At 50.9% G+C, this 24,826-nt stretch overlaps 8 protein-coding genes across 8 annotated transcripts; 2 read left to right on the forward strand and 6 right to left on the reverse strand.

Annotated features, from left to right (window-relative positions):
* Positions 1 to 313: 313 nt before the first annotated feature.
* ASPSYDRAFT_57833 (DNA-directed DNA polymerase alpha catalytic subunit POL1) lies at positions 314 to 10,908 on the reverse strand (the record flags this gene model as incomplete). The annotated part of the gene is made up of 14 exons (XM_040849435.1): positions 314 to 456; positions 527 to 742; positions 805 to 913; positions 988 to 1,053; positions 1,110 to 1,260; positions 1,326 to 1,870; positions 1,924 to 2,006; positions 2,092 to 2,273; positions 2,334 to 2,395; positions 6,390 to 7,271; positions 7,323 to 8,063; positions 8,115 to 8,672; positions 8,721 to 10,436; positions 10,522 to 10,908. 14 exons carry the CDS (start codon positions 10,906 to 10,908, stop codon positions 314 to 316), a joined length of 5,841 nt encoding a protein of 1,946 aa, XP_040702355.1.
* A 271-nt stretch (positions 10,909 to 11,179) lies between these two features.
* ASPSYDRAFT_44922 (uncharacterized protein) lies at positions 11,180 to 13,390 on the reverse strand. Its single transcript, XM_040846933.1, has 7 exons — positions 13,161 to 13,390; positions 12,837 to 13,091; positions 12,666 to 12,790; positions 12,573 to 12,617; positions 12,380 to 12,527; positions 11,400 to 12,331; positions 11,180 to 11,342 (listed from the first exon to the last, which is right to left on the reverse strand). The coding sequence occupies exons 1-7, from the start codon at positions 13,295 to 13,297 to the stop codon at positions 11,299 to 11,301; spliced, it is 1,686 nt and encodes a 561-aa protein (XP_040702356.1). The 5' UTR covers positions 13,298 to 13,390; the 3' UTR covers positions 11,180 to 11,298.
* Positions 13,391 to 13,631: 241 nt separating this feature from the next.
* Positions 13,632 to 15,256, forward strand: ASPSYDRAFT_57835 (putative DNA repair protein rad9; the record flags this gene model as incomplete). Its single annotated transcript, XM_040849436.1, has 7 exons — positions 13,632 to 13,745; positions 13,802 to 13,945; positions 13,994 to 14,129; positions 14,177 to 14,392; positions 14,445 to 15,013; positions 15,063 to 15,185; positions 15,230 to 15,256. The coding sequence occupies 7 exons, from the start codon at positions 13,632 to 13,634 to the stop codon at positions 15,254 to 15,256; spliced, it is 1,329 nt and encodes a 442-aa protein (XP_040702357.1).
* ASPSYDRAFT_44927 (uncharacterized protein) lies at positions 14,973 to 16,272 on the reverse strand (the record flags this gene model as incomplete). The annotated part of the gene is made up of 1 exon (XM_040846934.1): positions 14,973 to 16,272. A coding segment is annotated over one exon (958 nt), but the record flags the coding sequence as incomplete, so codon positions are not given.
* Positions 16,273 to 17,247: 975 nt separating this feature from the next.
* On the reverse strand, positions 17,248 to 19,367 carry ASPSYDRAFT_89295 (putative MFS phosphate transporter; the record flags this gene model as incomplete). The annotated part of the gene is made up of 3 exons (XM_040852143.1): positions 17,248 to 18,754; positions 18,810 to 18,977; positions 19,051 to 19,367. The coding sequence occupies 3 exons, from the start codon at positions 19,365 to 19,367 to the stop codon at positions 17,248 to 17,250; spliced, it is 1,992 nt and encodes a 663-aa protein (XP_040702359.1).
* A 139-nt stretch (positions 19,368 to 19,506) lies between these two features.
* ASPSYDRAFT_955717 (uncharacterized protein) lies at positions 19,507 to 20,434 on the forward strand. The gene has a single exon (XM_040853137.1). The coding sequence runs from the start codon at positions 19,900 to 19,902 to the stop codon at positions 20,401 to 20,403; it is 504 nt and encodes a 167-aa protein (XP_040702360.1). The 5' UTR covers positions 19,507 to 19,899; the 3' UTR covers positions 20,404 to 20,434.
* Positions 20,435 to 22,622: 2,188 nt separating this feature from the next.
* Positions 22,623 to 22,906, reverse strand: ASPSYDRAFT_105401 (trypsin inhibitor-like cysteine-rich domain-containing protein; the record flags this gene model as incomplete). The annotated part of the gene is made up of 2 exons (XM_040839840.1): positions 22,623 to 22,757; positions 22,844 to 22,906. Coding segments are annotated over 2 exons (198 nt in total), but the record flags the coding sequence as incomplete, so codon positions are not given.
* Positions 22,907 to 23,498: 592 nt separating this feature from the next.
* ASPSYDRAFT_44933 (uncharacterized protein) lies at positions 23,499 to 24,767 on the reverse strand. Its single transcript, XM_040846935.1, has 2 exons — positions 23,770 to 24,767; positions 23,499 to 23,711 (listed from the first exon to the last, which is right to left on the reverse strand). The coding sequence occupies exons 1-2, from the start codon at positions 24,668 to 24,670 to the stop codon at positions 23,701 to 23,703; spliced, it is 912 nt and encodes a 303-aa protein (XP_040702362.1). The 5' UTR covers positions 24,671 to 24,767; the 3' UTR covers positions 23,499 to 23,700.
* Positions 24,768 to 24,826: the final 59 nt, after the last annotated feature.

The raw sequence follows: 24,826 nt of genomic DNA on the forward strand, positions 1-24,826 counted from the left end.
CCCCGATCGAGTTTAGCGCATAAGAAAAACTCGACACCGCTGCCGGTTATGTAAGCTGTACCAGTGGCGACAACAAAAGAACAAAACAGAGTGGATGAACCAGACTTTTGTAGTTGGGGATCTTGATCAGAAGGCGATCGTAGAAACTGGGACATCGTTTCACATACGCATTATTATCACGTGTGCCAGTTTTTGGTGCTGTACCATGGGTTTGATTCCAAGTGGCGGTTTCCCTCTATCTGGGCCATTTTCTAGAAGTCTGGCGGATTCTAAGTATATACAATTCTTTGTATGGCGCTCGCTTTGTTACGCATCAGGGGTGTCCATTGCCGAGCCCCATGCTCCAGAACCTGATTTCCAACTCAGTTGCTCTAATAAAGATCTTGATCAACTCTTCCATCCGGGACGGTGAGACTTTCCTCATGTGCTTTTCTAGCAGTTCTGTAGAGCTGTTAGCTGTGTTCACAAGCGGTTCACGCATTTCACAAGGAGCGTTTCACAAGGAGAGGGGCTTTGTGTTTCCTACCGGACCCTAGACGGACAGCCTCAGTGTAATCATCCGCAACGTAGTTTTCTATCCACTTGAAGTATCGGTTGCCTTCCCGAAGCGTCTTTTCCTCCGCGTACAGCCTCTGTGCGATAGCTCCATATCCAATTAAACATGGTGCTAATGCTACCTGCAGTGCAAGCCAGTCTTCTGATTGGCCTACATCGAGGATGTATCTGCTGTACGCGGTGCAAGCTGATAATCGTCGCCGTTAGAACTTTGAAAACGGTTGAAGCATGACAATAGCTGTTACTTACCACCGGTCTCTGGAAGCTTCTCCATTTCTTCTTTGGATAGCCCAAACGACGCACAATAGTCGATATGGAGTGCAGTCTCTCGTTCGATGTGTAGAACGATGTTTGCTGACTTGACGAGGTTGTTAGTATTATCTCTTTTGGCCATGGGGGAGCGCAGGCTTGTCCCACGCAGGAATCACTCACTGCGGCTATGGATTCCATATCTTTGGCCTTATAGGCAGCAAGAGCGTTGCTCCGAGCAAAGTGAACCTAGTTAAGAAGAACAGTCAATATTATAAAGGACGTTCGAGAAATGTGGACCTTACAAGATATAGGTAATCCTGTACCAGGTATTCTTTGAACCGTTCGATTGGAAGAGCACCGCTGCCGAGGCCTTCGACAAATTCATGCTCTGTGAATCGCTTCCATACTGATTGTACGTCTGGACGATCTAGAATGTACTCCAAAAACCTTCCCCTATAAGCAAATTAGTCTCTGGCCGAACGGTTCCTTTCATGTCAATGCGTGAGAGTGGAACATACGGCGCGAATGGCAAGGAATAGACGGAGTGGAAGTGGTTGATAGGACCACTTCCCTTTCCGAGCTGTGTGCTAGTCTTGATTCCTGCTTCAACGAAACGGACAGCACTGCGCACAGCTCTCTTCATGTCCTTTCCGAGTGCGAGGTTTGCCGCAATCGCCGACGCGAGAGAACAACCGGTGCCGTGGGTATTCTTCGAGACTAGAAATTCAGTTTCAAATAAAGTAACCTCGTCTCCATCATAAAGTACATCAATGACTCGAGAGGCCTCGTCTGGGCTGCGGGCAGTTTTGTGATCGTTTGTGAGCGGCAGATGGCCACCTTTTAGCAGAACAGCTTTGGGTCCCAACGTTGCGACTTGTTTTGCGACATCGATAAGCCCTTGAAGGTCTTGTGGTTCAGTATAGTTTAGTCCTGCGTCTTTTAGGAGAAGGGTTGCTTCTGGGATGTTGGGCGTGAGGACAGTTGTCAGAGGCAGCAGTTTCTTGCGCAGGCCCTGGACCGCCGCTTCAGGTAATAACTGAGAACCGCTGGTAGAGATCATCACCTAATTTTCTTTTTAGTAAGAATAAAGGGAGCAGGGAAGGCTTGCTGGAATACCGGATCCAAAACCACGGCTGGAATTTGATACGATGTAAGCGCATCTGCGATGATGTCAATGGTCTCTGCGGACGACAACATCCCTTCAGACGAGTTAGTTCATCGACCTAAGACAAAAGACTCTATCCCAAGAATAAATGAGATGAGGAAGATATTGTTGAGTCATACCGAGCTTGATCACGTCGGCACCGACATCGTCCAGGCTGGCGCTGATTTGCTTCTTGACAAACTCAGCGGGAACCACGAAAATGTCTTGCACCCCCAGGGTGTTTTGGGCTGTGAGGCCTGTGGTAGCCGTGAGGGCATAGCAACCATGGGCAGTTAAGACTCTTTGGTCAGCCTCAAGACCCCTAGATCCATGGCGAGTGCATTAGCAGACAATCTGGAGGGGAAAATGAGGGGTGGCATACGCGCCGCCGGAGCTGTCGGATCCTGCGATGACCAGTACCCGCCCGACTGACATGACGAAAGACTGTGAGTTTGGGAAGCTAAACAGGCTATAATGGGAGTCTAAGCGAAAACACCGGCTTATGGGATGGTGAATTGCGTCTTGATTCCCTCAAGACTGCGAGTTCGGCGGATGAAGTCAATTGGTGGAGATCGCCACATCGGGTTTAGCGCACTTTGTATACAAACTCATTCACAGCATGAGAGATGAGAAGAAAACAAAGCTGGATGAGGAGATTCAGAGTTGTTGTTTCTGGTCGATTGGCTATCTTGCTCACCAGGCCCTTATACAGACTGGATTTTGTTGTCTCTTACTCTGTTCTTCCCTCACTTCTCTCACTTCTTTCACTCACTCTCCTTAGGTGTTACTCTTGTCAACAACTTCTTCCCACAACTCTTCTCCTCGCTTACCATATTCCGCTGACCGTGTTGTAATAATCTATCTTCTGGAATATACGAATTCCTTGGCCAATTTCTCTTACCTTAACACCTGTTTACCTCATTTAAACTCTCCACGTTCTGGCCAACATGGCCGATAAGAAGAGAGATACTGCGGCTCTTGACCAGCTAAAGTCTGCACAATCGGAGATTTTGACGACAATTGATGAGATGCAGGCAATAGGAGTCAACTTCCAGTTTGAGCTACCTCGGATAGTTTGTTGCAGCTGTGCTGATGAGACCGAGGAAACAACTTTTTTTGAGCTCATTACAGGTATCTCAATCCCCTTGCGGAGTGGGTGTCTTGAACCAGTGACAATTGAATTCATCCTACGCAGGCAGTCTCGTCCCACCCTGACAGCCACCTTCTTGCTTAGCGCTCGTGCAGCAGAAACAACCATACCCAGATCACACAGGTTCAGCCCAGGGAAGCTTCTGCATGAGGGAGCTCTTTCCGTGTTATTTGACGAAGTGACAGCATGCATCAATTCTGGAGAAAAAGCCGTAATTGGTGACATACTGAGGATTGAAATTTGTGGACCAGAGCTGCCAAGCATAGTCGTTGTGGACCTTCCAACAATGCGTACTAGGGATGGAGAATTTGGAGAATTGCAAAATATTAGCGACGCGGCTCTGAGAGTAATAAAAGGCTACTTTGAGAGCACCAACCACATACGGCTTGCCATCATACCAACTAGTGCGAACAAGTGTGATTTGGACAACATAACTTCCGTCATCAAACGATTTGACCCGAAGTACGAAAGAAGCTTGGAGATCATCACATTCCGGGAGAACATCACACCGTCAGGAGAAGAAGACGAAACTATCCAACTCATCAAAGGCAATCGAGCTACATTGAAGACTCGATGGCATGGTGTGGATTTGGAGCTCTCTGGTACCTCTAGCTCCTTGGCTGGCATCTCTCAGGAATGCACCGGGATAGAGAAGCTCAGGCATCGAATAAGTAATTTGGTTTTGGAACAGATAAATCGCACTATTCCTGATGTCGTCAAAAGAGCCAACGGAATGTTGTCAGACCATCAAACTAAGCTCGATAATCTGGGGAAGGCTTATCAACCGTAGAGGAAAAATGAGGGCACCTTTTGCACATCGCGTGCCGGTTCGAAGTAGTGATCAAACAAACCCTAGACGAAATATACCGTGACGGATTTTTTGACGATATGAGCGACAAGTCAGCCTTGAATCATCGTCGGCCTCGACTCGTCATGAAAGAATTGCACCGGGATTTCGTGGAGGCCTTGCACGTTGGAGGATCCTGGCGCCAGATCTCCAGTTCTGATGGTGAGCTGAATAACAGTGACCTGGATTGCATTTCCACCAACCGATACCTGCGTAACTGGTCCGCCAACCCTGTCAATCGGGAGGACCTTGAGGAAGAAATTCAGGAACACGCACGATACTGCCAAGGTTTTGATTTACAGCAACTGGTTGGATGTCTCCTTAGAGATCAAATGAAGCCCTGGGACCAAATGGCGCAAACACACCTTAGGGCTGCTTGGGAGCTAGTGAATGAGTTCCTTTTCCTCCTCACTAACCACGTCGCCGATGACTATACATGTCGTTCGATCTGTAAACAAATCGTGGAACCGGCCATGGAAGAAATTAAAGAAAGGCTCCAGCGAAAGCTTGAAGAACTGAGCTTTTTCAAACGAAAGAGCTATCCAATCCTTCACGACAACTGCCTCTTCGATTTGATGAATCAGGCTGGGAATCTGCAAGCAAATGGCCGGGTTCCACTCTGTGGTGGTAGTCGGTCTACAGAACCATCCTCCCCCAAGCGTGCTGAATCAAAAATTATTGGATTGATGGAAGAATATTACGGTGTAAGAACCACCTTGCTCTCGTGATCTTTACATCCTCTCCTGAGCTCCTTCTTCGTGCTCTCTAACAATTTACAGAAAGCGCTTACTGTCTTCACCGAGAACATCGCCATGTTGGCGATCGAAAACTGCTTGTTAATTCCACTTGAGACCATCTTCACTGGCAAAATGGTCTGCGAAATGGACACTGAGCAAATCGTACGTCTTGCCTCCGAGCCTGATTCTGTTCAACATGACAGGGAAGTACTGCAGAACAAAGTTGAGCGCCTGCAAGCATGTTTGAAAACTTGTAGTAGATATGACAATAGCAGTAGATTGCTCAGACAACAGCGCATTGTATCGAGGCAAGGTAAGCTCGGACTTTCTAAAAAGGGCCCATTTAAAACTTACCTAGCATTGACTGACTCACTGGCAGAGTCTACCTCAGCTACAACTCTGGATCCCAGTACTCGCCATCCAGCTATATTCGCTGCAATTTAGTCCGTTCATCAAGTCGAGAGCGACAATTCACAAAAAAGACCTAATCCTGACGTCTTTCCCAGCGAGCTGTCCCCCACAAAAAACGCGCGAAGTATCGAAAATTCTAGCGGAAACGGCTCTAGTATGTCCTCATGGTCAATCTATTGATTTGACTAACCCTACGCTTCCAGCATCCACCCCAACCCAAAAATCCAGTGTTTTCGGCTCCTCCTTTGCTTTACGCGATGGTTTAAATTCAAATAATCAGTTCGGAGTCGGAACAGGGTCAGGCTCCACAGGCCCGTTTAGTACTACAAGCAGCCAACATCCTAGTCCCTTCTCCAGCCTCACGGCATCAAACTCGCAAGCTCCATGGCCTAGTGTCTTGTCTGAAACCAGCAATCCATCACAACCTCAGAAACTATCCCCACCACCAAGTATGTTCGGACAGTCTTACACTCCTGGCACGGCCAATTGTTTGTCAAAAAGTCTGATTCAGAAGTGAGTACGTCATATCGCCGTTTCTGTTGCTTGTTGCACCCTCCCTTCGCCATTATTCATGTGTGCTAATCCCACCGAACCTAAAGGGGGCACTGTTTCAGAAACGAGCTTGGTGATCTCAACGTAATGCACAGTATCTGTGCCTTTTGGACATTTAATTCATATTCATTCGAGGTTAGTCTCGCTTTTTTTATTCTGGCTGCATGAACTAGTTTTGTCATTTGTGCGAGAGTATACGCAGATACTGACCCTTACTCTTGTATAGGAACTTCGTTTAGCCGATTACGAGAGAGGCTATGTTAGGGCGTCGTTCTCATAGGATAAAACCGAGTGTTGTTGGGTTTTCTAACCTGATTCACGCCATCTGTTTAAGTTTACGCCATTTGTTAAGAGTACGGGACAGCAATTGCACAAATGAAACCATATGATATGATATGTATATCGTGTTGATTAATTGAGAATACTCATTCCATCGTTCAGAACACAGAAGCAAAGTAAAGCCAAGTCAACGCCAGAAAGCACCCCAATGGTAAAACAACTGCGTACATAAAATGCATTCATGCATGAGGTGATAAACCAAAGTCTTATCCATCCATCCAGCCAGCCATCGAACAAAATCACTATATACAGATAATCAACTCTTCTTGAACTCAACCCTGACCTAAAATTTGGGCTGATTTAAGCTAACATAAACCGGAACAACCCATCCATCTCCACCCACTGCCTACCGCATTTCTTCAAATAAGCATCGACAACGCCCTTGACTGTCCCGAAGCGTACGCGGTTAAACTCTACCAACGCAGCAACACTATCCTTCTTCTCTCCGCTCGCCTCCTTCTGTGCGGCTGCCCGCGCCTTATCCACATCCCACAAGCTAGCGAAATACAGAAGCTGATTGTACATCTGCTTCTCGGTGTACTCGTACGTCATACGTCCTAGGCAGCCCTCAGCCTGACCGCGCGGTCCAAGACAGCGGTGTCCGTAGACACTGATCTGGCGGGTGCGGTTCCCGCAGGTGGACTCGTCGCAGACAAGCCAGCCCTCGTAGTATTTTGACGTTTGAGCACGAATTTGGCTTTCGAGTTGTGCAATGATTGTTAAAACGGAGAACTGCTTTTGACAAGAGGAGTTGGGGCAGAACAGTCCGTGGGGGTTGCACATGTGGGCTGAGGCTGCGAGTCCCTCGAAGACGCAGCGTTCTTTGCAGTGCCGGCAGGTAAGAGCAAATCTCGCGGCGGATTCGAAGCGGACGGAGTCTGGAATTTGGGATTCTAGTGGGAAGATCTCGGTGTTTTGGGTGTTTTGGGTGCTGGAGGTGTTGATTTGGTATTTGCGGACGTCGAGACCGAGGCATTCGGCTAGGCGGACGGCATCTGTGCCGGGGATGGGAGCGCAGAGACGTTCAATAGGGGGAAATATCTGTTTAAGAAGGTAGAATTCGATGTCGGGTTTGAGCCCCGAGTCCTTCTTGACCACGTCTTGGAGGGTATAGGAGCGCTTTGCTGCGGGGAGAGAGGATGTCTCTGAGTCTCCGGATGTTACGACGTAGGAGATCACGTCGTTTGGCCGCACTGTCTTGCCACGGGCTAATTCTCGAAGTGCGACTTGTGCTGGAGGCATCGTCTCCTTGTTGGGGTATTCTTCTGGTCGCTTGGAGAGTTTCTAGATGAAGTTAGTGTATGCTCAACGGGGAGGGAAGTAGATAGTGCATACTGTGTAGATCACGTATTTCTGAACAGGAACAGTAAATTCCCTCATATTGCCCGCCAACTCACGCAAATAATCGTGAACACGGTTCAGGACAAGCTCCTGATCCTCACCGGAGAGGACTTCATTCAAAAGCCTCTGTGAAGCATCTTTCGACAGCGCACAGTACTCACGTCTCTTCATATCCAAACCCTTCACCTCGAGCTTGTCGACGTATTTGCCATCTACCTCCATCATATTAATAGCAGCATACTTCTTCTTGGCGTGCAATAGAAGACGACGGAAGATGTTGTCGATGTCAATTTCTAACAATCGATATCGTTCGTTGACTGCCTTCTTGAGCTCGTCTCCGACTCTCAGTGCGTCGCTGATGGTGTCCATATTTGTGTTGATCATGACGGAATCGGTATCACCGTAAATGACCTTCAGCTGTTTGCTTTCCACTAATTCCTTGGTGCTACGCAGAATCTCACGACCCTTGAATGTGGTGAGCATGGCCAATGGGCGAGCGTAAAAACGACTCTGTGTGTACCCAAGACATCCATACATGGAGTTGGCGGTAAGCTTGAAGGCCAACTGCTTTGTATCCCATGTGGCGAGCTGCTCGGGAGTTGCGCGTTTATCCTTCATCAACTTCTTGACTTCCCGCCGTCGGCCGACAAGGGTTGCGATAATGCGAGGTAGGATACCCTGTTCGGAATCGGTGGCAGGAATTTCTGGCACCTTTTCTTCGTTCTCATTTTCGGCCTACACATATTAGACTTCATAAGCGCATAGATGAGGGGTTTAAGAACGTACCGCCGATGCCCTATCCACTGTGGTAAAGCAAATGTTGTACTCCTGGATGATACTAGGATACAAACTGTTGAAATCCATGACAAGAACAAACCTGTCGTAAAGACCTCTTTCAGGCTCGAAAACGAGACCACCCTTGTACTTGTCCTTCTTCTTCTTATCAGCTGCATCGTCTTCGTCACCATCCTGGGCCTTCTCTTCCGCCTTTTGCAGCTTGGAAGAATACTTGTCGGGACAAATGTACTTGTTCCGGTGGAATTCGTGGAGCAAAATGTACTCATTCCGCTCAGCGCGAGTACCACTTAGCGTTCGGGCCCAAGAATTGCCAGCAATGTTTGTGAGCACCTTGGTTAGGGGGAGCATCTGAAGCCGCAGAACTAGGGCAGCAATGAAGTAAGTATCGGTATCGCAGTGGTTCACGAAGTTGACAAGTCCATCTTTGGAGGTTGCCCATGTCTTGAGTGCGGCCTCGAAGTCTAGCTCCTGCCGCGAATTGCCCGCCCCAAGGTAAAGATCGCACATTTCCGTCAAACTCCAGGATTGACATTTCATCATCAGTGACTACTGGGGGTTAGCATGCCTTCATGGGGTACAAATGGAGACCCTTACCTTGCCCATATCGTTGGCGACATCACACACCAATCTCCCAGCAACTAGATGCCTTTCGGTGAAGAAACCGCCGCCCCTGTTGAAGTTTTTGGGCCATTCTCCACGCTTGAGTCGTCCAAGACGATGCCAACCGGGCGTCTTTTTCTCCTTCAATCTACTTAGGAAGACACTTAGATCGACTTCCTGAAGCTGATGGCCCATCATGACATCTGGATCAACTCTTTCAAACAGAGCCATGAATTTACTGAGCAACATTTGCTCGCTCTTCTCTAACATATATGTACCTCGTTGCCTTTTGACTTCCGCCTCAAAGTTCACTGGATACGAGGAACCAGCTGGACGCATCACAGTGAATGTTTTGCAAGGAAGCTTTTCCGGCGGAGTGGTCTCCGTGAGAGAGATGTTCTCGTAGACCCGTGCGCTGGCAACCAAGATTTCTTGCTTGTTTTCTTTCACATTGAGCTGGGTTCGGAAAGCGAGACTGATCAAGGTGAGAGTTGGCGGATCGAGATTTTCGGTGTCAGGGACTGGGGTAATAAGTCCTGGCTTTGAGGCCTGGCATTCGAATTTACACCACGAGGCATTGTTGACAGCAGAGAAATCGGCTTCTTCGACCTTGAGCCAGCAAGGACCCATGATGTTCTTCCAGAGGACGAATTGTTCGAATAATGAAGTGTTCGTTCCGAAAACATGAGAGAACGTTTCGCCCTTGGTGTCCATGGGTAAAGCCGGCTTGTCATAAGGATAGAGTAGCTTCAAGTATTCAGTTTCTCTCGGAATGCCGGGCATCTCGAATGCGTATTTGCGAGTGCATTCTTTGATCTTGTGCATGCCAACTCTCAGCCTTGACATCATCTGATCGACTTCATGGTACACATCTTCCATGTCAACTTCCTCGTCTGTCTGACGGCCCTGTTTATGTCTGTGCTCGCGGGGAAGGAAGTATAACTTTCGAAGGACGTTGTCCACCTTGACGAAGGCACTTGCATATGAGCCATTTTGCTTGTTCTTCACTTTTCCGAATAAGCAAAGGCTGCCGTTGACCTCTGTGTAGTCGAGCCAGAAGAATCGAAGGCTTCCATCTTCTTCAACAACGTCCTGGGGCCGTAGCTTGCCAAAGCTACGCATTTCAGCTGACGCTGGGCTGTTGAGCACGTTCAACTTGTCGCGTACATCGTTCCAAGAAGCATTCACATCTGCCGCAGACTTCACTGGAGACGAACTGGCAGGAGTCGGATAAGGCTCCTTCTTGATCTTGGGCGGAGGTCGGCTTCCGGAAATGTTGATGTTCGGTGCCTTGGCTTCGTGATGGCCAGTAGCCTGAACCACCTCCATAAGGTCATCATCGTCGTCCTCAGGCTCCTCCTTTATAGGGACTATGTTCTTTCGCTCTACCGCCTTGGTAACCGGAGAGGAGGGCATTGGGTCGCTCATGGGCATATCGTCGTCGTCCGCTTGAGGAAGGGGTCCGTCGTCATTATCCAGATTGAGTGCCGGTTCTTCGCCAGCCGGGGACACAGGATCACTGTTCTCATCCTTCCGCGGAGGTTTCGCTGTACGTTGTTTTTCTGAGAGCGGAGGGGATAATATGCGAACCTTGCGGCGCGTTTCCGACTTTACGATGTTGTGCTTCGGGACCTTGTTCGAGACCACATTGGTATCGACCTCGCCTAGAAGATCGGCAAGAAAGGCATCGTCTTCAGCGGTAGCAACTGGCTGCGAGTGCACATATAATTAGCCAATGCTCTACAAACCCGAACCGTCCTCTCCAGTCCAAAGGACTGCTCGCTCGCTCGCTCACCTTCGGTTTCGGAGCAGCGGCCGCCGCTCCACTGTTAAAGTATTTCGAGATCCCATTATTGATCCTGTCCTTCCTCTGCTTCTCCTCCTCGCGTTTGCGTTTAGCAGCCTTTCCTCTAGCCGGTAAATCCTCTTCGTCACTCTCATCGCTATACTGTGCGGTCTGCTCATTCCAGACCTCGCGGCCGTCGTCCGCGTATCCCTCGCCATTATCGTCGACAACGAAATCGTCTTCGTCAAGTCGGTTGCGAATAATTTTCTTGTACCCGTCGTCGTCGACCTCCTCATAGATATCGCCCTGTTCCTCGACTTCGTATGTGGACAGACGCTTTTTCCCTGACGCACGCAGAGCGCGGAGCTCTGCCAATTGCGCGCGGGCTGAAGCCATTATGGATTGGTATTTCCGCGCGGGCGATTATTGTGCAGATAAGACGGGCATGGGAAGTGACTTGAGGATGAATTCTAGGAAAATTGGCCCAGTGTTGACGCACTGGCTGTTTGATGGGTTGGGGAAGGGATGCTCAGGCAAATCGTGGTTGACGCGGGAAACGCACGCGTTTCCGACGCGGTGGACGCGACGCCGCCCTCTCTCCGCCAATCCCGTTAATTAGTTTTGAATCAGACAACTCCACGTCTACTACTTGGTGCAGTTTTATTATTGCAGCCCTGGTGGTGTTTGATTCGATGAAGAAGCAGGCTGCATTTCTTTCTGCTCTATACGCCAAAATCCACATTAACGCCGCCACTCCCAAAGATGCCTGCCCTTTGCCTATATAGCCTAATCCGACAATTCACTATCAGAATCAGCGTCGCTGAATTCCTCTGCAGCGTAAGTTAGCATAACTCCGACTTTAAGAGCAGGAGACCGGGACATCGAACCTTGAGCGAGACCAAAATCAAATGTCCCATCTAGATTCGCAGCCAACATCTCGCGAATCATACCCAGCGCCTCGTCTGGGAAATTGACGCCAGATGTCGCGTTGAGAATGGACAGACTCAGTCCTTTATTGTTTGGTCCTAGTTGCGAGATGAAGTCGACCACCCCGTTCGCTGTGAAATTGCTGAGGGCATATATGGCTAGGCTCTTGAGCTTCGTGAGGCACGCGAACGCGGGCCAGATGGAGTCGTTGAAGGCTTCACCGCTGATCCAAAGTCTCTCTAAGTGCGGGAGGAATGAAGTGACAGCCTCGACTTGCTCCATGGTGAACCAGTCGGATACATCCTTGAGCTCCAACTCACGGAGGTTACCGAGGACGCCTACTGCGTCGACGAGCAGATTGTTGTCTCGAGGGTCTTCGCTTCCTTCGCCACGGAGGTAGAGGGTCTGTAGAGATGTGTGGGACCCAAGAGCAGGAAGAAAGCCACCGCTGCGGGTTAGCTTGAAGCCGGCGAAGGAGAGGCTGGTGAGGTGGATATCATCGCTCATCATCACTTGGCTTAGCAATTCGGCATCGTGCATGAATTTCCTAACCTCTAAGCGTTTTAACTTCGTGCAAGATCGGATCCAGTCCGCAACTAAACCGAGATTCGTGTAAAATGATTCGTCCCACGTGGCAGGCGCTGAGTCTGTCAGGCTGAGAACCTCTAGATTAGGCAATGCAGTCAATGAGGGAAGCTCGCGGATCGTATCAATGGTAAGACTAGTCAGTTTCAACTCGGCCAAAGAGTTTTTCTGGGTTCCTAATGCCTTTATGGACCGGGGTCCTAGATGGGAGAAGCTGAGCACTTCGAAATACTCTAGGGTGTTGGGCCGGAGTGCACTGAAAAGCTCTTCTGCCTCCGTCTCTGCATTCCCTGGCGGTTTATTTTGCCTGGCGTGATGTAAGTGCTAGAAGTTAAGATAGTTCAGCGGGGCTTACCAGATGTAAATCCTGAGCTGCTTGAACTCCGGGCAGTGATCGCGGATCTTGTCGCCTGCGCGTTGCGAAAGTGCAGACCCGGACCAGACAGTCAGGCTTTGTAACTGGGGAGATCCCTCAACCCATTCGTTCAATATCGTGGGTTGAACTGATATTATCAGATGTGATCAATGCTTTGCCAATGAGAACATACCGTCGCAAGACATGCCTCGTATCAAGGCATTTTTCTTGACAATGGCTTCAAGGAATAAGCATGGACTATAAGTACAAGCGAATGATTACTTACCTGACCCAAGCTTCACCTTGATCCATTCATTTTCTGGCAACGTCCTTGGCGAACGACGCCGCTTATTCCCCTCTGAAACATACTCTTGAGAAACGAACTCGAGAAGCTCCGGCGTGTAGAGTTCGCTATCAACTGTTAGACAGAGTTAATTATTCCGCAAAAATCACGTACTCTTTGACGGTGGACCCAGAACCGAGTAGGTTCCCTAGATCGTCTAGATCCAAATACCGGATATAGCTGTAGTAAGGCAGATAAGTCAAATCCAGCGTAGAGAGGACGATAGATCGCCACAGCGTAATCCATTTCCTCAGTGTGGGATTCTGATCCTCCCTGAAGTTCGCTGGGGCAAACATGGGCCTTCTAGCCTGGGTCCTCAGCTGCTCGTCCTCGGTGCCTCCGCCTCTCAAGGGTGAGGCGTCATAGATCCTATGGTGGGGTGTAAGCATGAAGCGCGCCCAACACTGTGAGAATGCCATTGATTGTGATCGATCTCACCGGTATAAAACAGCGAGAGCATGCTCCGTAAAATGTCTCGATGCAAGAGCGCATTGGTACAGACTGTTATGATCCTTCTCGTCTCCTAGGTTGTCCAGGACCATAAAGAGGATCTCACTAGGCAGAGTGACGGCCATTTTCACGACAGCAGTTCAGCCACCCCACAAGCTGGTATCCGTGCAAACGATACTCTTCATCAGCATCTACAATGAAATATCGATGGATTCTGGCGCGAAGTCGGGGATAGAGTTGCAGTTGGCGACTGGGCAGTTCACCTTACATGCGCGGAGCTGCTTATGTAAACGCGCGTTCTTGGTCCGGACTGGAGCCTTAATCCTGTTGCTGCCTTTACCAACAACAACAGCAATATCGAGACGCTGAACGGATAGAACTATTTGAGCGGGAGACTGGTCTTACCAAAGGACACCGGCTACGCGTATTGCGAGCCTGGCGAGATTTGTTTCTCGAGCCATGACCACTTTATCACTGTGCCTCCTCCCAGAGGCCTTATCCCGATTCCAGGATGCTTTAGTATGTCTGGTAAAAAATGGTGAAACAGTGGGCATTGAAGCCGAATATGATCTGGTGCGTGATTTTTGATGGAATGTACTTGAGCCTGTATTGTCTCTGACCCTTAGTAGCTTCGCCTGAGTTCGCTCAACTCAAGCAATACGGCATATTCGTCCTTTGTATTTGATCCCGAGAAGTTCTTTGAGAATTACGAGTTTTCAGTCAGTTCCCGGTCGTCGAATACCGGGAAGTTCAGCTGCCAAGTATATTTGAAGGTACGTTTCCTGATCTAAGGGAGGTCGAGTCTTGTGCTAACCCCACAGGCTCTGCTCTCGGTATTTCATGGGAGAAACAATCGGCGGGATAAAGATACCGCGGTCGAGCGTTGCGAAATTGAGGTCCGTGAGTATCCAGATGAGACGGAGTGCCGGCTTGTCATTAGGATGATATGTGGTCTTGGTTAGTTGGGCNAGCCAGTTATCCAGCGCGTGGCTAACTGTTACCAGGAGTCATCAAATCGTACAAGCTGACCTACGAGTCCACCTCGATTCAACATGCTGTCTTCGACCGGTCACAAGCGACCAACGAATGGAGTATCGACCCACTATTCCTGAAAGAAATCACAACTCACTTCAGCCCGTCGGCTGAACAGCTAGATATCTATGCGGAAAACAACAAAGTGATCTTCACTAGCTTCACTACCAAGATTACCGACGGGAATGGTTCGTCTCTATCGGCCCAATTTAAACAACCCTGTACTAATTCATAATGCAGACACACTCAGACAGCCGGTGCACACGTCAGTCGCCATCGACAAAACGGACTTTGAACGTTTCGTAGCCGATGATGGAGTCCACATCGCTATTAGCCAGAAGGATTTCAAGGCCGTGATATCCCATGCTGAGACTTCCAGGGTCATGATCACCGCCCGATACACCCGTCCTTGCCGACCCTTGCAGCTTGCGTACGATTTCGAGGGTATTCGAACAGAGTTTACCTTAATGACAACAGGCGAAGCAGGCCCGGAGGATCTGCCGAGCTCCTCTAGACCTGTACCGCAACTGTCCGCCAGACAAACGCCCGCACCCGTACAAGCTAATCAACCAAGTACCTCAGTAAAAACCAGACAGATAGCCCCTCCCCGTAACAGGCCCATTCGTCCTCTCACGGGGACGTCCTCCCGGGGTACAGCACCGAGCACACAGGCCACAACACAGCCGCAGCCGTCGACCAAGTTTGATAGTCTTTTTCTGCCGGCGGACGACGATAGACAATGGGACGTGGCCGAAGACGAGGAGCCGGAGGCTGAGGATATGCTCGGTTGGGACGCGACTGCGGATCTGGTAAGACGCAGTTCATTTGATGTTGCGAAAATCCCGCTAACAGGAGCAGGATAACCCTAAGAGTTTGGGGCCGCTTTTGCGGGATAGCGAACCGGCTCTAAAAGACCACGACCAGATGGACTTGAGCCATCAAAATGACATGGGGATTCCTCCAACACAACGCATGTCACAGGTAGGTTATCCCTCCCACCTTGCGATCCAGCTAACATCCCGTAGCTTCACGGACTCGGGCTCTTCGATTGAAGACCCTTGCTTCGATGTTCATCCACGGACCGTGCCAGCTACAACAGGCGGAGAGCACTCAGGATGCAATAATCCAGCTCGTCGCACAGCCAGCACCAACGCCGATCACCTCGATGTCTCTTTCAGGAAGGGGAACTTGATTGCATGTGCCCTTGACATTGCCCTGCGCATCCGTATTTGGTCCGCAGTTGCCATGCTCGCCCCATCCAAACGCCACGACGGACCGACCATCGAGCAGAGCAAGCGCATGCTCACTACCAACCGCCACCTCCTTTGCACTGCGCAAATCTCCTGGTGGCAGCTGACCACGGTCATTCCGGCCCCAGGCAAGAACAGACATATTTCTCTGATGTACATAGACACCGTGCCAACTAGCATCCATCTTCAAGTATCCCTTCACATCCTCCGCTGCAGGAATTCCCGAGAGTATACCCCACTTATCACCCAGAGACCCAAGGACAACAAACTCGCCCTTCTCCCTATCTCCACACAACACCGTAAATTCCCTCCCGCAGACAGCATCAGTCACTCGAAACGGCACCCCGTCAATCTGAGTCGGCTCCCAAACAATCTTCTCTGCAACCAACCCACCACCCAACTGCCCCTTCCTCGACGCACCCCACCCATAAACAGCCCCATCCGACAAAACAACAACAACATGCCCCATCCCCGCCGCAACAGAAACCACACCCAAGCCCCGCGGCGGGAAGCCACGAATCCTCCCAGCCCGAGCCTGCGTCTTCTCACGACCCAGCCCAAGCTCCCCCTTCATCCCCGTCCCAAGCACAAACACTACATCCCTATCCACGCCTCCGCCCTCATGACCCCTACCCCTCACCACCAAGACCGTCGCCTCCCACGTCGCAGCAACACCCGTGAAAACATCGTACACACTCCCACTCTCATACTCCTTCTCTTCTTCTTCTTCTTCTTCTTCTCCAACCACAGTAACCCTCGCAAATCTGAAGTTTGAATCGGAGTTTGAATTCAGCCCACACCGCCCGTCCCCATTCATCCCCGCCGCATAAACCCGCCTATCATCTAGCAGGACAAGCGTATGATTCCCACCAGCAGCGATGCACGAGACTCGGGGACTCCGTGTTTGTGTCGGAGAAGGAGGAGGAGGAGGAGGAGTAGTAGTATAATCTGCAAATATACAAGGCGTTGGCACAGACACGTCCTCATCGTGCCCGATACCTAGTTGGCCCGAGCCGTTGGAGCCGAACGCGAAGAGGGTTGGTGTTGGTGGTGCTGGGGACATTTCGATTCTTCTTTCTCTTCTTCTTTCTCTTCTTCTTTCAATGTATTGAATCGATTGAATGTATCGACTGGCTTTATTGATGCATTAACAGGTAGGTACGTAGTAGCTCTCGTCAGGGATGGATGGGTGGGTTATGCTTAAAGTGGAAGTGCACACAGACGGAGTAAAGCCGACAAGACTAAACAATCTCCTGCACGTGTAGATAAGATAAAGCTCCGCCATACCGCCCTGACCCCCGCCTTCTATTAATAGTCTAGAGCGCGGAAAATTCCAGCGGCAGAAAAAATCGCCGCATCAGGTTTAAAGCCGTCACATCCAATGAATTTTTCTCTTTTTACTGGAGTATTAGTGGAGTGGCGGGTGGGCCCGGCGGAAACCTCGGTTGTGTAAGTCGCAGTTCCAGACCCCTGGCGGCGAGCCAGAAAATTTCGTCGGTGGCACTGGGTTACAACCAGGGAACCAGTGATTAATTGACTTTCCAGGCTTTGGTATTGGGAATTTATGGAGGGAAGTGATGGATCGGTTGATCAGTTTTGAGCATTCAGTCTATGTACTAGGGGTATGTATATAAATTGCGGTCATTCCGCCTGCTCTATGCGTGTGGGCATTGTCATCAGAATAGAGAACATAATAGGAACAGTGAATCAAACAAAGGATTAAATCGCCTCGCCATGAATGAGGGAAAACTTGGAATCAAACAAAAAGGGGTATAGTGGTGTATGCAGAACGACTATTTCTCTTCAATCGAGTTCTCGGTAGAGTCATCTGACCGAGCGGCGGGAGGCAGGGCAAAGTTATCACCCTTGCTGGGATTCGCCTCCATACCGCGGAACATGGGGCTCGTGCGGTGAAAGTATGAGTGGACATGGCCGGAGAGAAGGTCATCGTCAGTTTCGTCTTCGAAAGCGCCCTTGTCCTTTTCGGAAATCTTGGCGGACATGGCGGCTTCCCACTCGGCACGGTATTCCTCGACCTTTTGCTGGTAGTCAAGCTCGGCGTTGTAGTACTTTCCTTTGCCAGTGAAGCGCTCCCAGATGGAAAGATGCTTGGAGTGGACGGCAGGTCCGTGGTACTCCTCTTCGCGGCCTTCACGGATGTACTTCCAGCGGCGCTCTTGCTCCTTCAAATCGAGACCGGTGGTATCGGGAAGGAAGAGCCAGGTGAGAACGACACCTCCAAGACCGAACCAGGGGACGATGTGGAACTTCTCTTGCGTAGTGATGTAGTTGTAAAGGACGGAGGCGAGGAGAGCACCGAGTTTACCGGCAGCGGCAGAGATACCGTGAGCGGTGGCACGGATGGGGGTAGGGAAGACTTCTGCGGCGACGAGGAAAGTGACGGAGTTGGGACCAAACTGATTGAAGAAGGAACTCAAGAAGTACATGGCTTGGAACTCCTTGATGTGTTCGGGCGAGGTGTAGTAGTCGTACTTGAATCCGGGGACCATGAAGAGAATGAAGCACATCAGGAAACCGATGATCTGCATCCATTTGCGGCCGTACAGCTTGTTGTCAATCAAGAAGGAAGCCAAGTAGTAACCAACGAGCGAAACACCAACGTTGCACAGGTTCCAAAGCCAGGTGGGCATGATGGAGTCGGATTGAGGGCTGATGACCTTGATGAATTCTGACTGGAACAACTTGTTACCGTAGAAGAAGACATCGTTGGCGAACCAGGCACCAGCGGTTGCGACGAGACGGAATCCAAAGTGCCTGAAGGTGAGTCTGAGCGACTCGACATCGTAGCCAGTGACTGAGGCCTTCTTCTTCGCGCTCTGCAGCTGCTTGCTGGCAGCCTTCATGTGGTACGCACGGTAGTAGACGAGCCACAAGGTACCGACAGCAGGGACAGCGAAAGACACACGGTAAGTCCACTGGGCAGAGACGGTGGAGTACGGGGGGTTACCGCTGCCGTGGTGGAAGCAAAGCAGCAGTATGATGAGTATGACCTGGTTGAAGAATTGACCCCAGCCCTGCATCAAGAAAGCACTAGTGACCTTGCGGCCACGGTGGAGGCGATCTTCCTTGGTAGAGACCTTTCCGGAGCCGGTAGCATTCTCCATACCACTGGTGGCGGTCATGGGGTATTCACCTCCAACACCGATACCGTAGAAGAACAGAGACCAAGCGTAGCAAATAACCCAGCCGTTCTGGGTGACACCCCAGGCGGCGGTAAGCATGACCAGACCGATAAGCATAATTGCGGCATCCTGAATCAAACCCCAGCGACGGCCAAGCCTAGAAAATATAAGGTCAAAAACGCCGCGAACTCAATTGGTCCAATTCGACATACCAGTCACCGAGAACACCGACCAAGATCTGACCGACAATGATACCACAAATCTCGAGGTAGTCAACAGCGTTGATCCATTGCGCATTGCAAATGGTTTTATCGTCCCAGCATTCGGCGAAGGCAGCTTCGAAGAGAGGTTTCAAGTTCCCGATAGAGAAGAGGACGTAACTAAAAGAAAGATAAAATCAAAAAGGTTAGTGCCAACCCACTATTTCGGAGCGCAGCGCACGAGCAAACTTACCCTTCGAGACCGAGACCAGCACCAGGAAGGACCATATTCCGGAAGTAATAAGAAATTGGCGAGAGGGGATCAGCCTTGGTCATTTCCCAGATCCCGCCGAGCTCGCGCTTGGCCTCGGTGGCATCGTAGGAGCTGACGAACTTGACGCGCTTGAAGACGTTCAAGTCGGCCCAGTAGGTGCCGTCGGCTGTGTAACTGTCGCTGGGGCGAATGAGGGCGTCGAAAGCACCCTTCTCATGGATGTCCATGTTCTCCAAGGGCTCATGGTCGCCCGTCATATCGGGCCCATGGGGCGCACGGGGACCGAAATCAGCCATCTCGACCGCTCACAAACGTTTTCTTTTCGACGATCAGCAAGACAACCTTGGTAATTGCTCGGCAAGCGGACGCTCTTGGCCGTTGAGGTCAAGAGGTTTAGAGGCGGCTGAGCCGATCTAGAGAAGGCTTGGGTGTCTTGGGAGAGCAAGACTCGCGAGTGGGAGAGCGTTGAGACGTCACGAAAGGATGCAGCCAAGCGGACAAGACGAGGAAGAATATATAGCTAACCAAAAATCTCTGGAAGAAGGCGGCAGCGGAGAGCCAGCACGCTTTGGCGAATCGCGCACATGTGCAAAGGGTGGCGTCTGATAAGTCGGTGGGCTTCTGGGCAGACCCAGCGTCGCAGCCGGTTCCACCGGAGCAATTGGAGCGAGCCTTCCTGTGAGTGGCAGTTGCAGCCAGAGCGGGGAGTGGGACGGCCGAGGACTGCCATCCTGGAAGGCCCTGCCTCGTGGGCAACGGGGGAGGCCGATGCGGTGATTCGCCTCTGGGAACTGCCCATTTTGCTGGTTGCTTGGGGGTGGAATTTCGATGGAAGCAACGAGCATGCGAGCAGATCTTGGCGGCGGAAGTGTGTCTGGAAAAAAGCCTAAACTGTCGATCGCCCTGACGCTCCCGACCAATCACTTGCGCACGTGGTGGCAGAATCCGCGGCGATCGGCCCGTACCGCCTGCCCATTGCGACCGGCCGCCTGGCTCCGGATGCGGACTGACCAATCAGTTCCCCGCATTGCACCACGGGGTCGAATCCTGGAGCCTCCCACTCCTGCGCTGTCACTTTCCACTTGTCACGTCCAGTCTCCTGCACTGCGGTACTGCGGTACTGCGCGCACTGCCACTCCTGCACGTCCGGCTTGTCAGTTTCAGAAGGGAAAGTGGTCGGGTGAGCTTTTTCCCTCTTGGGACCTGTCAAACCCGACTGCCTGCTGTCGTCTGCCAGATTACGTCGGGTGGTCGTCAGATAGGACCGATACACTCTGGGGTTGGACAGCAGCCTCAAGATGCCAAGTCGATACGGTTCAGGCGGCAGGATAATCATGGATATTATTAGGATCCTGCCTATCGAGACGAATTGAATAACCCGTCCGACTTGACAGATCACACATTCCCGTGGACTCCGACAATGTCATTTGGGAGAATTCGTAGAGCTTTCGCGCCGTTTGATCCGAAGCTCGCTCTCCCAAAGCTCCCGGCAACGTGGCTGCGTCCCGGCCACCCATAGGGTCCCGACTCCTCCCGGCCGACCCAAGCAATCTCGGCTCCCTCATCAAACCGCCTCCGTGACGTCCTGATGTCTGTGGTTGGACTAAGCAACTCTTGCTGTCCTTCGAAATCCAGTTGTCCCCCCGGTCTCCGTTTTCGGACTCTGCCTTTGAGCAGCTTTCTACCACAAGTCACCCCACGAGGACTGGGCGGAGACGATTGTTTGATGGGCATCCGCCAGGCAGCGTCCGACATATACTTCTCTAGCTCCACCTAGCTGCTTCATCATAATGTCGCTCGACTCGCGAGTGGAGCGATCGAACAGTTGGTGGGGCCCACCAGGAACTCTATCCGCAAGGGTTTTATATTACATGCCCAGTCGATCTCCAGTATCAGGGAACGTGATGGCGGTTTACTTGGAACCAGTCAGACAAGCCTCGAGCGAGTCGTCTTGGAGACGCGCCTCAAAGCTTCGCAATGCTTCGGTGTGCTTACATCGACTTGGCTAGACTTGGCTGCTACGCTTTGTGCCAGGTTGGTAACGACTCGTGAGTCGTGACTCGTGATGCAGGGTGGATGGTGGTCAGACACGCCGACGCTAAGCCAAAACGTGCATCTTCCTCGAGATACCTCTTACCTTCAGTGGCATGGCGTGCCTGCCCCCACTTGGCACTCATGATCGACTGCACAGGCTTTTGTTCTTCGGTGCTTCTGGACAGTAGCGCCCGTGTTTCAAATCTTGATCCCACGGGTTGACCTCGTTTACTTGACTAATTGAAATCGCGACAGGCTTGTTGAAACCTGGAGAGTCATGCATTCTGGACCGGCATGTCCGCCGTGCACATGTGATGTTGACTTGTTTTGATTTGCCCTCATTTAGGACAGCTCGCTGTGACCCCTGTCAATCCGGCTCAGTCGGCACTGACTTGACACTGTTGAGCGCATCACCAAGTAGATTAAGAACGGCAAAAACCGGACAAAATTGATATCCCGTCAGGTGGTGGAGTGCTCCTTACTTGTTGGACACAGAGGCTTGTCAAACATGATGAGTTGTCTGTAGTCACTGCGTGGACATATCAAGTTGAAAACCAGACGTCCACGTCATGCCATCAAGAGACATGCGAGGTCACAGCCACGTTGATCATGTTGTTCCCTATATATAGCAGATTGACCCCTTGGCAGTGGTGGTCCACGACAGGCAGACAGATTACAGACCCCTTGCAGATACCTGTGGCACGCAGGGCTTCAAAGTTCTGAGGCGCAGTTGCCCAGATTTGTCGATCACCAGCGATCACCAGGTCACTGGCTGCGTAGACTTGCATTCCGATCGTCTGCGCCTGGAGCTGGGATTTGGAAGGTATTTTCAAGCTGCATATCAAGTCTGAAATAAATATATATCTCATCACCTTGGAGCCTTATTCGCAAGTACACAGCATTGTCCAATTTCGCCGTCTTGGCATCCATCAGCTGAAGCGACTCTGCAAATGGTTACCTGCTTGGCTTTCCTGTCGGCCGTATTGTCCTCCCGTTCAGCCTGCAGCTGCTTGAATGTCAAGCCAGCTTGTCACTGAATCTCAAAAGTGATATGTCGTGAATCTCGTGCCGATCTCGGCAATGCAGTATCGGCCCTCAGATACCGACGTACCTCGGAACGGGCGCATAATGACAGCCTCATCTATGACGAACAAGACAGTCTGTCTAATAGTACTCCGGAGTAAATGGATATTTACTTGGATTTCCACTGCTATCTTTACAGAAATAATTGTATACTTTTAGAGTACAACATTGCACTCAAGCTCTTTGATTCATTACTAAAAACTTTTATAACCCTAGCCTGTCCGAGCCCACCAACCACTTCAACTAATTATACTCCGTAGATACCAGACAATCCGCCCAGTTCAAGCGGGAGGACAGGAGTTGCTATTGCACTTCGCCTTCGGGACGCACCCGCCGCTCTACAACGCACCTGTAAGCCTTTCCCATCCACGATCGCAGACAATAAATAAAAAAAAAAAAAGCGAAGAGAAGAGAAGACAAGACAAGAGAAAAAATGAACATACCGCCGTCCTAAACAGGCCTTCCTGACAAAAACACCCACCCACACACTGCAGCGTGCAGACAGTCGGCTCACTCCCGACCGTCTCGCAGGTGGGGTGGCACGCGGACCCGCACTTTTGATAGACTTCCTGGTGGCAGGATAGATGGTTAGACCATGGGATATGCAATTATACGATAATGTGATTTTCCTAGAGGTGGAGGAGGGTGTACGTACATATTCCTTGCAGGGAGGGGCGCTGACGGCCTGGTATGTTGCGGCTGTCGCGGAGACGATTAGGGTCGTGAAGAGGAGGGCGATCTTCATTTTGTATAATAGTAAATTCAATATAAATAGATAGATAGATAGATAGATAATGACGAGATAGAAGAAGAATGAATCAGTGGGGAAGAGTACTGTTATAAGCATCCCATCCCTGTGACGTCTCTGATCCCTGGTTCACCAAAGCCGGCCCGTACATACTTTGGCTGCCATGAATACGAGCCCCAAGACCAATCCTGAGGAATGACCGCGTCTGAGCAGGCCAATCCTTCAATTTCCGCCTCCCAATTGTCTCAGGGTCCGTCCTGTGAGGAAATGCTGCCAAGACGCCCAGCGTGAAGAACTGGTCTCAGGATGAAACATGTCCACAGGTGGCAGATGGCCCCCCCGCATACACGACTTATCCAATTTATTTGGGTTTGGAAATGATCCGAGGACCGAGTAGACGTCATGCATCTGACAAGTTCTTTGCGAATTGGACGAGGTGGTGTTTATCTTACTGGCAGTGGTTTGTCGTTGTGATTAAGAGATGTATTTTAAGCGTGGACTTTGACAGTTGCATCAAACATCCTCACTGTGTCCTTTATCAACCCTCCAAGCGGGCCATCTCCTCTCGACTACCGCAATCCCCACCGTCAAGACCAACTCGACCGCAAAAAACATTGCTGCCATCTGATACCCAATCCTGAAATGCGGGCCTTCTGCAGTATTATAAACCAACAGGGGCACCCACGCATTAAACGTAAACGCCACAGCCTCCATGACCCCAATGACAATCACGCGATGCTCCGCCGAAAAGCCACAGGTCTCGCTCACCCACGAGGTAAACAGGATCCCAGCCCCAGTCTCGGCATATGTCAGTAACCACCCAGCCATCATAGCACCGGTGTTCTGTTCCGGCCAGATACTCAGTATAACCGTGCCGATTATACCAGGGACACAAGCAAACACAATAACCGGCCACCGGGACTGGATGTAGTCACTCGTCCAAGCATACATCAACGTGCAAATAATCTGCAGCCCATACCCAGCCGACGGGATAACATTGACCTGTTCCGTCGTATACTGGCCCGTCGATTTCAACCAGACATTGAAATAAGAATAGACGCGCAGCCCAAGAACATGCGCAATGAACACAGTCGAGAACAGCCAAACCGGCCACGACCGGAAGACATCAAGCACCGTGCGCAGGGTAAGGGTAAGGTTCTTCTTCGCCGGCGCTCTCCCAACATCCCTCATCCGCTGCGCCGCCCGCTCCCTCTCATCTTCACTCAACCAGTGATGATTCCGCGAGTCACCCGGCGAATCGGGAATCGCCCAGAATCCATACAGCGAGATGGGGACCCCCAGTATCCCATCGAAGATAAACAGCCACTGCCACGCCGCGAGGCCCGCGCGACCATTCATCCCGGAGTACAGCGCTGCCTGGAGATACCCCGAGAACATATTCGCGGCGCTCGACGAGGCCTGGAAGATGGCGGCTCGTTTGCCGAGTTCAGCCGGGGTATACCAGCTCCCCAGCAGGGTGATGATACCGGGGTAAGCGGAGGCCTCGAAGAGACCGATGAAGAAACGCAGGGCGAAGATTGTTTGCACGTTTCGGGCGGCTGCGAGGGCCATCACCAGACAGCTCCAGAGGAGTTCGAGGGCTGGGAGCCAGATGGAGGGCCGGATTTTGGTGAGGACTAGCTGCGAGGGGATCTGGCCCAGGATGTACCCGATGTTCCAGTAGGTGGTTAGGTAGTTGAGGTCGTTGCCCTTGAGGTCGAGGGCCTCTTTCATGCCAGAGACGTAGGCGTTCGATGTCTGTCTGTTCTTTTAGCATTATAGAAAAGGATCAACGGGGCGCTTTATAGACGTACATTACCCTGGTCGAGGGCTTTGATGAAATATGCAATGCAAGCATAACTTAACAGCCACCAGTCTACTTTTTGCACG

Source organism: Aspergillus sydowii (genome assembly GCF_001890705.1).
Source record: "Aspergillus sydowii CBS 593.65 unplaced genomic scaffold ASPSYscaffold_5, whole genome shotgun sequence".
Classification (NCBI taxonomy): domain Eukaryota; kingdom Fungi; phylum Ascomycota; class Eurotiomycetes; order Eurotiales; family Aspergillaceae; genus Aspergillus; species Aspergillus sydowii.

Excerpts from the sequence above, each read along its gene's own strand:
- ASPSYDRAFT_44922 (XM_040846933.1), bottom strand. The coding sequence starts at position 13,297 with ATGGCCGTCACTCTGCCTAGTGAGATCCTCTTTATGGTCCTGGACAAC. Across the intron at positions 12,791-12,836 it reads TCTGGGTCCACCGTCAAAGA|CGAACTCTACACGCCGGAGC; the intron begins GTACGTGATTTT and ends AACAGTTGATAG. Across the intron at positions 12,332-12,379 it reads CAGCTCAGGATTTACATCTG|GCAAAATAAACCGCCAGGGA; the intron begins GTAAGCCCCGCT and ends ACATCACGCCAG.
- ASPSYDRAFT_955717 (XM_040853137.1), top strand. The coding sequence starts at position 19,900 with ATGGAAGCAACGAGCATGCGAGCAGATCTTGGCGGCGGAAGTGTGTCT.
- ASPSYDRAFT_44933 (XM_040846935.1), bottom strand. The coding sequence starts at position 24,670 with ATGAAAGAGGCCCTCGACCTCAAGGGCAACGACCTCAACTACCTAACC.